At 46.5% G+C, this 14,499-nt stretch overlaps 1 protein-coding gene across 4 annotated transcripts in view; it reads left to right on the forward strand.

Annotated features, from left to right (window-relative positions):
• ABAT (4-aminobutyrate aminotransferase) overlaps nucleotides 1-14,499 on the forward strand; it is a 719,432-nt gene that overhangs the window by 671,347 nt on the left and 33,586 nt on the right. For all 4 annotated transcript variants that reach the window (XM_069647042.1, XM_069647043.1, XM_069647044.1 and 1 more), the window contains one exon: nucleotides 14,030-14,141. In XM_069647042.1, the coding sequence (XP_069503143.1) occupies nucleotides 14,030-14,141 (112 nt within the window). The remainder of the gene's footprint in view (nucleotides 1-14,029; nucleotides 14,142-14,499) is intronic.

The raw sequence follows: 14,499 nt of genomic DNA on the forward strand, positions 1-14,499 counted from the left end.
AAGTCCTGGATCATCTCAACGTCACCTGCGTCTCTTCACCAACTGGGCTTCTTCCTTAATTACAAGAAGTCCCATATGACACCATCACAAAAGCTCCAATTCATCGGCCCGTACTTGTCATGACAGGCTTGCTGGAATCCACAGGAGCTGAGGCCGATCCCACAGACCCTCACCAGGAGTTCCCCACTCGACCCTTATTGCACAGCTGAGTTGAGAACCCCAAGAAAGGGAAAGAGGTAGTGGATAAAATAACAAACTCGGACACAGTATACTCCCAACCTTCTGGTCCGTCGCTGGTATCTGTAGTGGAACAAATGCACCAGGTTATTTAAACTGCACTATGTAAAACATGTGTACTATAATTATGTCAGTAGTGTGTTATTCTTTACCTGTTTTGCCTCTGCTGATAGCTTAGAGATGTGAAAAAAGCAGAGTTTGCAATCTGCTTTAAATGACTGGTGCTTAAGTACTTTAAGCTGAACTGCTGAAGCTGACTATAATACTTTTTTCAAGTCTCTTACAACAATGTGCTGAGTCTTTGCCTACAATGCTTTACCAATGTCTCTTCCTTGTTTCAATTGTTCTGTAATTCAAGTTTTCTTAGACTAGATTAACTCCTCTACGTCTGTACTGAAAGTCGATCTTGGTTGATTGTTTTTCTCCTTCCTGCAGTTACTGTGCAACTGCTGACGTTGAAATAGACCTTTTAGTTTAGCTCCTCTGTAAGAAACGTAGTCCTCTTTCTGTTTCCTTGAACGTCGTAAAGAAATGAACTGACGAGTGAATACGGGTGTTGGATGAGCTGCCAGGAAATTTGCTCCGACTGCTCTCACTCTCTACTGAATCCTTTCTTGTGTTAAGTTCCAAAAAGGTAACCGTGCTCTGCTTTTCACATGTTGCCGGTTCTCCTTTCGTGTAAAGTTCACCTGCGCTTCTGAAATGTTCAATGACCCTAATCAGAGAGTGCTGAGTACACGAATCCCAAACGTGCATCCAGCAATACGCACCGAACCTTGAAGACTCTTATTAACTCGTGCCAGTGATTGCCCTGCATGCGATCTGCTCACACACTCAGGTGTTAGCTGTGCATGTGATCTGCGCACAATTCAAAAACTAAAATCAATAACGTGTGACAGTGTTAGCTGTGGATGTGATCTGCTCATGAGCTCAAAAACGAACATCACAGCTTCACTCTAAAATACATTGCGGCGCCTCACATTTGTTTTACACTGCTCGCGCTGCGCACTAGCTTTCTTGCTGTCTTCTCTATGCAATACAAGCTGTTACTGTGCCTCATCAAATGGCTGTTGTCTCACGGGCCGCGTATATCTTGAGAACCAGTTATGTTTAACCATAATTTACACACTGGCTGGATTACTTGCATACTGTTGAACTTTTAAACTTCTTCATTACAATATTTACAGTTACCCGTATTTACACAGTTCTGTTGATAACTGAAGGTACATTTTCTCAGGCTGAATGTTCCAATACTACCATCCAGTGCAACAATATGACTAAGAATACCTGTCAGTGTACAAAATGAGGTGCCTGGGAGAGTCCTGTTGGGGAATGACTTAAAATCTCTTGGAGTTGTATCAAGCAACCCCATGCCTCCCAGTAAAAGAAAGCAGGAGCAAACTTGATTGGCCAGAGAGGCAACTTTAGATGATTCTCAATGGGAAGTTGCAGAAGTTCCTATAACTCCTAGTCCATAGGACAGACACCCATCAAATTCACGGACAAAGGAGGAGACAAAGGGGAAACCCAAGGTCTCAGGAAAGCATAAAGGTGCTGCCCCTGTTCTAAGGATAAAGACATCCTGAGAGGACAGTCCAAGGTCACACCTGAGACCCCTCCACCAGCTGAGGCTGAGTGTGAGGACCAACCAGGAAATGGTGAAACAGCAACTGGTGAAACAGAGCTGGAAGAAGCCCTTCCCTATGTTGGAGATCCAGATCCTAAAGACCATCCTGAGTTGCAGACTTCACTTGTAGAATGTGAACCCTCTAGGACAGACTTCAGCAGAGGTCAAAGAGAGTGTCCTACTCTTGAAGGGCTTCACCAACAGGCAGCTTCACAGCTGGAAGGGCAAGAGCCAGGGAAGGTGAAACCAGAATGTATCAGGACAGACTCCTGCAGAAGTAGGCTGGAGGGCGGGGGGAGCAGGGTAGAAGAATCAAGCTAAACAGGCAACTCCTGTGTGCGAGAAGGGGGGCACAAGGGAACATCACGGGAGGACTAGAGGGGTGGGGATAGCCTGTGGGGACAGAGGGAGTAAACAGATGTTTCTGCATGCTTAGCTGCTGTCTGAGCAGGGGTTCGGGCCTTGAATCCTCCTGGTCCAAACGGGTACAAACTAAAATTGCCCTTTTCTTAGACTGCCCTTCACTTCGGACGCCTGGGCAAGAGATGCCCTTGATCTAAGAGTTAAAAGCAAGAAGGAAGAGGCAGGGCTAAGAAGGTAAGCGGTGCTTAGGCCAGATGAACTAGATCCATTTACACCTGCTCTCCATCTGCCTACCTTGTTGTGTAGCTTGCTAGTTCTCAGTTGAGACTTGCATTTGCTGCCTTTTGCAGAGTTGCTTGCAGCTTTGCCCCTCACAAGTCCCCCAGCTTGTGGCCCAACAAGTGATTTGATCCTTTACACTAACTCGGTATAACATTGCAAGACTTTTTACTTACCTTCAAGAAGTGCCTCAGCTCCCCTAGACTTTGCTCAATTGACATTGGCGGTCCTGGCTCCCTGAAGACTCTTCTAACTCTGACTTTGTGTTTTGATCTGTCCCTCCAAAAAGGCATACATTCTTTAATTGTATAGCTGGGAAACGGTTAATCTACATTGCATTGGGGGTTTCAAAAGTGCTTACCTGTTTGAGAAACGTGTTAACCATTGTTTCCTTCCCTAACCTTTTCCTTTTGACACCAAACTCAGTATTGCTCTAAATATACCAGTGATAAATCAATGTCCACAGTGTCCTAGTTATTGAAGTCACCTCATGGTGTAGGAAGTGTCTGTGTGCCATCCCAAAAGGGTGTCGACTGAATTATTGAAACTGAGTGTGTATTTTTGAAGTATATTTCACGGTTACATATTTGCTCCCTTCTAAAGAAGGCTTACTGAACTGACTGTTAAATTAATAAATCATTGTTTCATCAAGAAACCTTTAGTGTAAGTGTTATTTGGATACTTGTCACTGTGAAGCTCTATGTTGCAACCCTACAGCTCACATTGACCCCTCCTGAGATACGCCTGGCTGCTCAGTCACTACCAACTGCGGCGGCCTTCCAAGCCCAGAACGGATCCGTCGATGGGCGTCTTCATCAGTCATTTCTTGTTCTTCACTACTGTCGGATGGTCTTGATAGTCGGTGAATATAAAGGATAGAAAGAAAAACTATTGGTAATTGGTAATAATAATAAATGGCGATAAGCCGAAAGGAGAACTTCGCTTTAGCGTCCGTCTATGATGGCGGAAAAAACAATCTGAGGGACCTCGATGTGTGAAAGACCATGGGTACAGTGGATGTTACACTAGGGATAGTATTAGTGGCACGCCCTGTTGACGACCCTTTTAGAGGATCACCACACAGCTCTGATCTTATGTTGTCCTAGTGGTTACCAACGCCAGGTCCTTGCCTCTGGCTTAGCTTCAGCACCTGAAGAGCCCCCTCCTCCACAATATCCGGAGACCCCTTCTTTGCCTTTCTCTCTGAGATGTTGCCTCCTCTACTCTCTGAGGCCTTCTACTCCATCCAGCAGTTCTCTGTCCACCCACCTCTCACTGTCTCTCCCTCTCGGCAATTGTTCCTTTCCCTTCTCTTTGATGTTCTTCTTTCTGTGGGTTGTGTGGGGACCTCACCGCCTCTCATCACCATATTTCCTGATATACTGGTGCCTTGATACCCTCGGGTTTGGTGCGCTACACAAATGACAAAATAAATAACTACAAATAAAAATGGTTCCTCTGCCTCACCACAGTCTTCTACGTGCAGGTGGTTTTCTTTGGCCTTTTCTCCCCTTTGATGATCAACCTTCCTCCTCTGCACGCTCCCGTCCTCTCCTTTCTGATGGTTGCTTATCTTCCTTCCCTCTATGGTTTGGTGAAGGCCTTGGGGCAGAGTAGGAGTTCCTCGGGTGAGCTTACACACTGAGACTATCAAATGAGCATTTGCCAACTTGGAATTAGGCAGTGCTCCCCTCTTGGCCACCTGCCTCCATGATGGAACTGCTGAGGCCTGCTGGTGAATTCCTCCCAAGTTATGAGTATTGACTTCCATAGAACGACCGCAGAGTCTCCCTCAGTGGTGAGCTGAGCTTACAGCAGGGCTTGTGTGTGGCTCTCACTTATGTGTTGCCATCTCGCAAATAGGACTTTATATTGTTACCTGGTGGGCCGCAGTTTTGGTCCACGACGAGCCATCCTTCAGAATTACTTTTCAAGGACTCCTGCTTTGCGTCTTGGGCTCCAATGGCGCCCCTTGTGTGGAATATGTAGCTTAGCATCCCGGCAAGAGTAAGATTCCTGAGACGATAGGAGAAACCCGACACATGAGGCTGGGGGGTCTCTAAGTTCACCCCCAGTATTCTGCCTCGTGAAGCGGGTGGCATCCGCCAGCCGTCGGGCTCAGTCGTCTTCCAGGCCCTCCCGCCTGTGCCCTTGTCATACTCCCCAAAGTGAAGGGTAAAACACATGCAAACATTCTTTGAATTTCCCTCGGACAGGACAAGCTCCGGGGTTCATTAACCCCTGCAATGCCCGCAAAGCAGTAATGAGAGAATTTGAAGGGGCTGAGACCCCCTTGAAATCTGCAGCACCACTGGAAAGTGAGAGCTCATGAAACCCAGCGTCAGGCCTTGGTTTGATTTCATCGGTACTTTGTTTCTTTGTGTCGATAAACCAGTGAAGCATACTTTGAGTGCAGTGTTTTGTGCTTTCCGTGTGGGCTTGCTGTGCTGACATGGCCCTTCAAGCATTAGAGTTGGGATTGTGCTCTGTACACTAATGCGCGCAAGCTGGCTGGCTGGCCGGCGCATACTTTGCTCCGGAACACAGCCCCCTGGAAACGTGTACGTCACCTTTCAGCAAAAGTGCCCCGCGCATTACCTACCAGAAGATCGCGCATTTCAAAAAGCACATCATCCGGGATCATTTTTGGTGCCCATTTTTTGGTTAATGACATCTCAGGATCTCGAGAAACTAACATGGGTTTTGCTCTTTATGTGTCAGTTTTTAGTAGAGCTTTCACTTGTGGGCTATCAAGCTTTGGGAACCAAATGGGTCTCTTCCTGATGCTGTACCCAAGGAGTAACCTAAAAAAGATGACCATCTCTTCAAGATCCTGTGCGGTTTTTAATCTTTCCCTAAAACCCTCTACCTAAAAAATAGAAATAACGTCAATTGTGTAAGCAGGCGGAGGGTGTCCTCTGCTGGTTATGTTTGGTATCTGCACGCCGAACTAGTATCCATTGGCACACCTCTGGCTTGCGTTATCATGCTGATGCCCCACTTTAAATCTGCTCAGCCTGCCCGATAACCTGCTCCTGGGCTCAACAGAGCAGGCAGAAAGGTCAGTTTTTGTGAAACTCACAGGTGTATATATAGCTGCTTCAACGGGAGCACAGCTGCAGAGCCACCTTCAAATGTATAAAGCCTTTGTCTGCTTTTCCTACTTTATCCTTGGCTCACAACCTGCACCCCTTCTCTATCCCCCCTCTCTGCCTGGCCTTTCAAGTATACACAATATCCTGCCCTTTTAATTGTATCCTTATCACTGTATATCATTGCTGTTTCCCCTTGTTGGGCAACGTCAATTGCTTAAGAGATGGGATTGGGCTGTATAAAACTAAATGCAAAACAAGAGGTGATGCAAAAGGGGAAAGACCCTATGCAAATCAGGCTTGGTCCCACCCCCCAAAGCAGAAGTCCAGCCCGAACTGCTTGGTCACATCCCTTCTGCACGAGACCACAAGCATCCCCAGACATGTTTTGTCCCCATTGGGCATCATCAGGATGTGACCAAGCAGTTCGGGCTGGGCTGCCCCTTTTGGGGATCGGGCCAAACCTGATTTGCATAGGGTCTTTCCCCTTTTGTAATGGCTCGGCAGGCGAAGAACGATGGTCTGGAGGGTTGCCCAGAGCAATGCCAGAGGTTATTTATTCCAAAACCTTCCAGCCATCACCTCTTTTGTTTTGCCAAAACTCGATACATACACACAGACCTTCCTACTCTCCCCTCGCCACAATAACTGGCGAAGAGCGCACTTGTTTCCACAAGATGTGAGGAATCCCAACTGAGCCCCACCCAGGCGCCATCATGCTGCATCTTTTTCACCTACCCAAGATGCTCCATCAGTGCTGGGTCCAAATGTATTTATTTATTGCGTTTGGTTACATGCCCTAACCCTTGGGTATCACTTGGTAATCATAATTGGTGGGGGAGGGGGGTTCTTGGTGTGGCTAAAAGATTGTTTCCTATCCATAAAAGAGAATGTTGAGCAGGTTAAAGGTCCCTGCTGATCCCGGATGCTGGTGATGCCGGCCCACAAGACATACGTACCAATATGCCCTATTCCATTAGGGAGGCGCGTGTCCGGTCCTAGGTTTTTCTTTGTGTTCTGTGACTATATATATCTCAGAATGCGAAAACACTCAATAATCACTAGTAGGGCATGGGGTGGTGTGTGTATGCATAGGGTTTTATGCCATCAGTTAGAGCTACAATGTATGAGCCTTGCCTGCTTATTTTAGCCCGGAAGTGAACATTGATTATGGGATGTTTATCCCAAGGCGGGGCCAAGCAGGAATCCGATCAATCTCTAGTTGGCGCCCCTGCCTGCCGTCGGCACCTGGCAAAGAACTGTACCCTGATAGGTGACTGAGGTTACAGCAGAAATGATTCAGGATTCTTATTTATTACCATCGGTCCACACGAAATACTAAGAGAATCAGGACTCAGTCCAACGACTCCTCTAACTGGCCCATGAACTGATGGCCTTGCCTTGCCTGTCCTCTCAACGCCCTTCGATATGCTGGATTAGGCTGCTTTTCTCATAACATGGTGCTTGTATGGGTTTTATAGGGTCATGTTCTGGAGGAGTTGTAATCCTTTTTATCTGGGCCGACTCAGTTCACCCAGGTTTATCGTCCATCTTATTTGACAGTTAAGTGTAGCCACTTAGAGTTCTGCTGGCTGCCCCAGGAATCTCCTTCCATCAGTATACTGATGACGCGCAACATTATCTTAGCGTTCCAAGCATCACGGATGCTCATTTTCTTGATTGTCTCGGAGCCATCAAGAATTGGATCTCATTTAATCTTTTGAAGCTCAATCCAGCGTAAGCCAAATTTCTTATCCTCACTGGTTACCCTTCTCCACCCCTGTCCAAGATTGACTTCCCACCTTACATGACTTCTCACCCTACACACCTGTCCTACACTTGCCTCATGATGAAGTCGCTGGGGTTTACAGTAGATTGTGAACCAGATTTTAAAGTCCACGTAAACATGATCTGTGAATCCTGCCTTTCCCAACCTGACCGCGGCATTGCATGAAACCTTTTAATTTGGTCTTCGACTTGTGAACCATCACATAGGCCCCAGCATTGTCCAGTTTGGGTGCAGTTTACCTGCACTGCTTACACATTTCCTGCCACATAACATGTAAACTGTGCTGCATAGCACACAAAAGGCATGTCCTTGATCATCCATCTTATTTAGCTGATACAGTGGCGGTCTGCAATGGATCCAGGACAATCAATGAGAAGATACATTACTCGCCTCTAAATGCCTAGATTTAAAAGTGTCTTTTTTCCACATCAGCAGTTCACCTGTGGAATGCTTATATGTTGAGGTGTTTATGATGGCGAGGTGTTATGCTTGTTGTATGTTGTGGTGTGATTGTTACAGTAAGGGAAGGAGGTGTTGAGGGGCACGGAGTGAACCTCAAGTGGCACAGCGTGGGCATCCTAATTGAAGCAGGCAACTCTGCTTGAAAATAACTCTTCCGGAAGCTGCGGCACCTGGAAAATACAGTTGAACCGTGGTGAAGATTTCTGTGTCTGGTCCTTAATTCATTCATTATGGGTATAGAGGATGTTTTTGGCATCGAGGTCGGGCGCAAGGATAAACACGCAGCAGTCATGTTCCGCATCAGGTCGGCGGCACTAAAAGCACGCCCTGGTGCACAACTGCCAAGGCCATTGGGCACTTCCATTTCCAATACAGCATACCAGAATGAACAACAAACCTCTCTCATGGAATGTGTTCCAGTTTCAGACCGATGACGCAGTGCAGAAATGGCCCCCAAGCTCCATGTGTTACCAATGTGCATAACTATCCAGCAAAAATGGAATTGGGTGTATAACAACATCATTGAAAGGGTGATGGTTTGATGCATTTTGTATGTACTGTTTTAAATTGTTTAGATCATTTTATGGATTGAAAATATCCGAAGTAAAAAATGGACTAACTGAAAAGTTCAGCTCATCCGTCTGCTTTAGCCGCATTGCTCTGACCAATTCGACCCTGAGTGCTGGCTCTTGGAATCACTTTGGACAAGGGGCATTCATCCACGATCCCACCGGAATGCACAGAGGGGCGGAAATCCCTTGGACGACGCAGAGGGGGCGGTGTGCCACTGTCACTTGATTGAGGTGCCACAGGTTGGGGTACCCTGTGTTGCAGCTCTGACACCAGAGATTTTAAAGTGTCTAAAATGTCCAAGGAGACGTCCTTTGGGGGGGTGGGCGGGTAATATGGGCACTGGTGGTATGAATTTAAGTAGAGGAGCTTGAGCAGGAGCTGCCTTTGGTGCCGTCATGGTCCTTTTACTGGAGGGGGATCACCTCCACTATTGCTTTGTCATCATTTGAGAAGACTGGAGAAGGGTCTTCCAGCTCTGCACTGGGTTCCAGAATGTATTCAGGTGGGATCGTGGATGAATGCCCCTTGTCCACAGTGATTCCAAGAGCCAGCACTCAGGGTTGAATTGGTCAGAATAATGTGGCTAAAGCAGACGGTTGAGCCGATGGCACTGATGAAGTAGTTGACGGAATCCTAGACAAAATAATGCTTGGCTGGTTGCATACGATCGTTGACACTGTCGTGTCCATCAACGAGGTTCTTGGAGATGAGGATTTAGAAATCGCCAGAGTTGTAGTTTTTGTGGTTGAAGATGTGGTGGATGACTGCATACATAGATGAGGGCATCAACGGGTGTTTCGAAGATGATTTAGAGGACGATTTTTGGGAGATTGTTGATGGATAGTTCGCCTGCAACAATGTAGATGGGGAGGTATGCACCTTCTTCCTGCTTCCTGATGTCTACTCATGCAAACTAGACCTCTAACTATAGGTGGGATGCTGAGTCGTTCTCCCTTGCCTGAGTGAGGCATGACTACGGACCGAGGCTGAGTCAGGGGCTCACCGCCGTCATCGAGCCAAGCTACCAACCTTAAGTGGCGATCTCAGAGTCTTATTTGAGAACATCCAGCAGATATGACATTCCTCGATGATGTGAGTCAGGAGCAGGCAGTATAAACGGTTCTCCTCAGAGTTTGGATCCATCCCATTGCCTCAGGACTGCAAGAACAGTCTGGTACAAGCCCCTTCCACGCTCGCCTGCTAAAAGAGCAAATGGAGCGTTAACCCTTTGGTGCTTATCACAGTTGCTGAACCCTCTTATAGTTCAATCAAAGGACCTTACCTGCTGTCCTTATCCCAATGCGGGTTAGCACATGCATCCATTAAAGTGCACCTTGCGGCAGGATCATGATGCAAGGCTTCTCTGTGGTCAAGCCGGCTGGTCAAAGAGGTCCTTAAAGGTCTTTTTCGTTCTTTTCTGCCTACCAGGCCTCTGGCTCCAGCTTGGGAGCTGAATGTGGTCCCAATGAGGCTCATGCGTTCTCCTTTAGAGCCCCTACGTAGCACTTCACTTAAGTTCCTCTCCTCGAAGGTGGCCTTCTTAGTCGCTATCACTTCTGCACGCAGAATGGGTGAAATCCAAGCGCTCACTTACAAGAGTCCTTTCCTTACCATCCACATGTCCATGGTGGTCCTACGCACTAATCCATCCTTTGTGCTAAGGTTCCATCTCTTTCCACCTAAATGAAACAATTGTCTTTACAGTCTTCTTCGGCTCCCCGGTATCCCCAGCGCAGTGAGCCCTACATTCGTTGGGTGAGGTACATGCTTTGTAGTACTCTGTTGCCCTTTGTTACCCATACTAAATCCTATCGGAAAACCTCAGCTATTCGTGGCGTTTGGTCCCTCGGGTGTAGGGGAGGCCCTACCCAAGTGTTCTATTGACAGGTGGATTTCATTCTGCATTTAGTTTTGTCACCTATAGGTTGGCAGGCCTCTTCCAGAGCGACCCAGGGCAGATTCCACCCGAGCGGTAATTGCCACCACAGCGTTCTTCGCTGGGGTGCCCCTCTTCAACATTTGCAGGGCTGCGTCCTGGAAGTCTGTTAACACATTTACCCATTTTTACTGCATCAACAGGGATTCTGTGGCTGAGTCCAACCTCAGCCAGAAGGTTCTCCAGAACCTATTTGGATAAGGGCAGTGTCTCCTGTGGTAGGTTCTTTTGCTACAAGGAGCTCGCCTGCACCCGCATGGTTAAATGGTGCAGCTTCGTAATCTATTCACAGCATGTGACTCTATGAAAGATGCACTGCTGGAGAAGAATAAGTTACTTACCTGTAACTCCTGTTCTCCAGTATTGGGATCTCTCATAGATTCACATGCAACCTTCCTGCCCGTCCCGCTTGGCTCTTCTTGGCTCATCCTGACACTTGACGTACCCTATGCCAAAATCTGAAATGGCCTCCGGAGGTGGAGCTAAAGGAGCCCTTCCACTTGGCTCTGGGCACTATGGCCCAAAATGACTGTGCTCGATCACTAAAGTGACTGAAGTTTTCACTTTAAGTTTAAACTGCTTTGTGTTACTGAGGATTCCCAGTCTGACAACGGGGAATATTCACAGTATGTGAATCTATGAATGATACCAATGCTGGAGAACAGGAGCTACAGGTAAGTAACATATTCCTTCCTGTATTTTGTCGGGATCTGAACGCTTTGGGTTTGTGTCCCCCTCCTTTGTAGAAAGGGGCAGCTCATTCCTCGGGACACTCTGCCGGCTTTAGGCTACAAACTGTGTGAGACAGGATGCGAACTGGAACAGAAATGCATTAAAAAAACATAGCCCCCAACTCTGCAGATGCCATGCTAGAATTCAGTCTCGGGGAGGACAGGAATCCATTGGTGAGATCACTGGCATCAAACGTGGTGGAACGTAAGAGTTTCAGCGGCCCTCTATCCTGTGACTAGCCACTTACATGCATAGCACTGGGTGATGGTGGCAGGATAGCATTTGCAATAGCCACCCGTAATGGAACAGGAAAGTGCCAACCGCATCCGACACTTGAACCCTCATGGAGCAGAACAACATGAAAATTAGCAGCTATATTAACATCTCATGTCCCTTTTCTACCTAAAAAAACCACAACTTTGCCTCATGCAGGTGCTCACAAATTCCATCTGCATCTGTTCCTAGAAGTTCAGCAACCTAATCCCATGCTGCCATGAAAGTCCTGACACCCCAGCTGGTCCTGCAAGAATGTACATTCCAATACAATTCATGAACGCTCAATGCTGCAGAACCCAACCTGGGCCTGATATCCTTGGACAATGGTGGACCTCAATGTGTGATTCATCCATAACCTGGCTTTATTAAGGGGGCGGGGGGCACATGTAGGTAACATATCGAAATATACAAACACATTTCATATACTTTTTTATTTAAAGTGACAACTAAGTTAGCTGATATTCATATCCACCCTACTCTCTTCCTAAGCGCTTGCCATTGATTGTGTTGGACCCTTGCTACCTAATGAGTCCTGGGAAGAGAAGGCATCCCTTGGCCTACCTTATTTTTATTCTGCTTGGGCCCACTACTGGGGCTCTGAGGAACTCTCCCAACACTGTCCATCCATTTGATGGTTCCCCGTCTGAAAGCCCTGGTAGAGTAGGTGGCCAGCTACTCCATGCTATGTCAAGTCATGGGACGGCCTGAAAATATTCCTCCAGTGTGGTAAACAGAGAGGTGTTCTGCACTGGGAAAGATGCTAGGTGCCAAAAACACCCTGCAGACACATCTAAATACATACATCAGTCTTCAAAAGCCTTTTCCTTCATTTAAAACATCCAGGGCAGGATGGAAATTCACTAGAAAAACATGAGCCCATCCGTTCCACAATGTCACTTGCCAGTCAGTCGGGTTCACTGAAGCACAGGCTCTGCATCCTGATGAAAGCCTGCATTTGAGGCGGCTGCCCTTCACAACAGGTGTCCCTGTCCAAGCCTGCCCCGCTTGTATGATGCGTTTCATGATCTGATCCTCCTCTCAATATATAGTCAGTGCCACCCCCCCCCCCCCCCCTGCAGGCCCCTGCTCCCATTCCTCCTTACAGGTGGCTAGTGCACGGTCCCTCTGCCTTCGCCCCGTGCCTCTTTCACTGCTGCTTTCAGGTAATGATCAGAGGACTCCTTGTTGAGCACAGTTGTAAGAGTTCCAATAATTAGAAACTTGCTGTTTTCACATGGTCTGTAGAGGCTAATCTTAGGTTTATGAAGTCAGGACACTGATTACCTTTGTAGATTTAGTGTGTGAATGTTATGGTTGCATGTCAGTAGCCATAATGCCCCTTCCCTTGGGCCTTAGTGTGTGTTAACATCCCATGGCCCGCTTTTAAGGACCTTGCTTTGCTCATGCCTCTGGGCCACAAGCGGCTACACCTAGTACAGCCCTAGGAACACAGCATTGTTGCTTATGTAAACAAAAATACGAACACAGCCTAGATCCGTTTTTTATAATTCAAAGACTTATCAGGGTCATTCAGAATTGGGTCGTAACAGAAAGATTGGCATTATTTTTAAAAATACTACCGATTTTACTATCCTCCCAATTTAGGATGTGATCAATAACATCGTCCGATTGTTACCGCCATATAAAAGGTGAAGCTACAAATTCCAAATTGTCCCTATTTTTTTTTTTAACTTTATCTATATAATGAATAAAAGGATTCGAATTTACCCCTTTGGGCCTAAAAAATACATAATCCATTTCCACCTTCACATTGAGAGTGGAAATGGCAGACAACACATTTATTTTTAAGGTTACCACTGATTGAGTTGGCATTTCTGAATAACCTCTGAAGGTATTCAAGAAACACCACCTCAACCACTGGTAAAATATGAATTGGGAGGAGTTTGAGAAATAGTACTCACAGCTCTGAGTGACCCCTAAATCGCATCTATATTGCCTGCAAAATATGTTCATAGCTCACATATTTCAGTATCAGAAAGCATTGTACTTATAAACAGCTCGAAAAATCAGTCAACTAAATGTTCAATTTAAAATGGAAAAAGCAGTGAAAATGTTTAAAATGAAACTGCAACATAGCTGTACCTGCCTGTTAGCCGCATAACCAGTGTGTCAAATATAGACTTCAACATAGAACTGCTTTTTGGATGACTTTGGGTGGCATCGCCTACGAACAGCAGCGTATTCGGCAAACAAGGCTATTGGCAGAGTGCTTTCTGGTCTTGTCTTAGTTGTCGCAGATCCCAGCGGGCAAACATTTAATTAAACAAGTCAGCCTCCAATACGTTATGCTAAGGCAACTCATCAGGCAAAATTATTAGAAGACGTTAACCGGGTGAGCCACTCTTACTGCGTTCTTACACCATAAAGCTTTTAAACCGAGAAGCCGGAGAGATCTCCAAATGGGATAATCACAATGCATGCAAGGCGCTGTCAACCGGGAAAGATGGGTAGTAGCATTTCCTGTCCGAACATGGGAACTTTTCCTCACGCCCCCCAGTGCCTGGAGGTCAGGGGACACAGCCTTAGATTCAGATGTGGCCCCTCAATCTGATGATGTTCACACCCAAAACCTAAAGTGTTTCCTGTGCATGTAAGTCCATGAAGGCCTTCATTGGTTGCTTTCTTTGACACCTTGTACCCAGGTCCGCTATCCACACATTGTGAGCAGAGTTCGAGGACGGGGAACCTTCTGCGCGTTTGACACTCCAACTGATGCAATAAGGAACAAGTTGATCGCAAATGCAAGAAATAAAGGTAAGATTATACTTGTAGTGTGCATAGTCTTATCAGTTGGTTTTGTTTTCAGCATTATCCATCAAAATATAATGGCAGAAAATGCTGGCAAATTCTTGGCAGCATTTTGTTTTTTGGGTGGCCGGAGTATTATAGGGTGAATTTTGCATTTTTGTTACTGAAGTTAAGTTATTTATTATTCTGGGAATATGCTCATACTGTGTAGTGCTTTATATTACCTACTGTTAGACAAATAATAACCCATAGATGTTTACAGGTGCCTGACTTCCCGGTGCCAATAGGGGATTAACACCCCAGCAGCCCGGAAAGTCAGGTGCCGGTAAAATGTTGTTAACCATTCCCATAGAGAATGGGGACA

This window comes from Ambystoma mexicanum, chromosome 2q (assembly GCF_040938575.1).
Source record: "Ambystoma mexicanum isolate Mex_15411 chromosome 2q, UKY_AmexF1_1, whole genome shotgun sequence".
NCBI lineage: Eukaryota > Metazoa > Chordata > Amphibia > Caudata > Ambystomatidae > Ambystoma > Ambystoma mexicanum.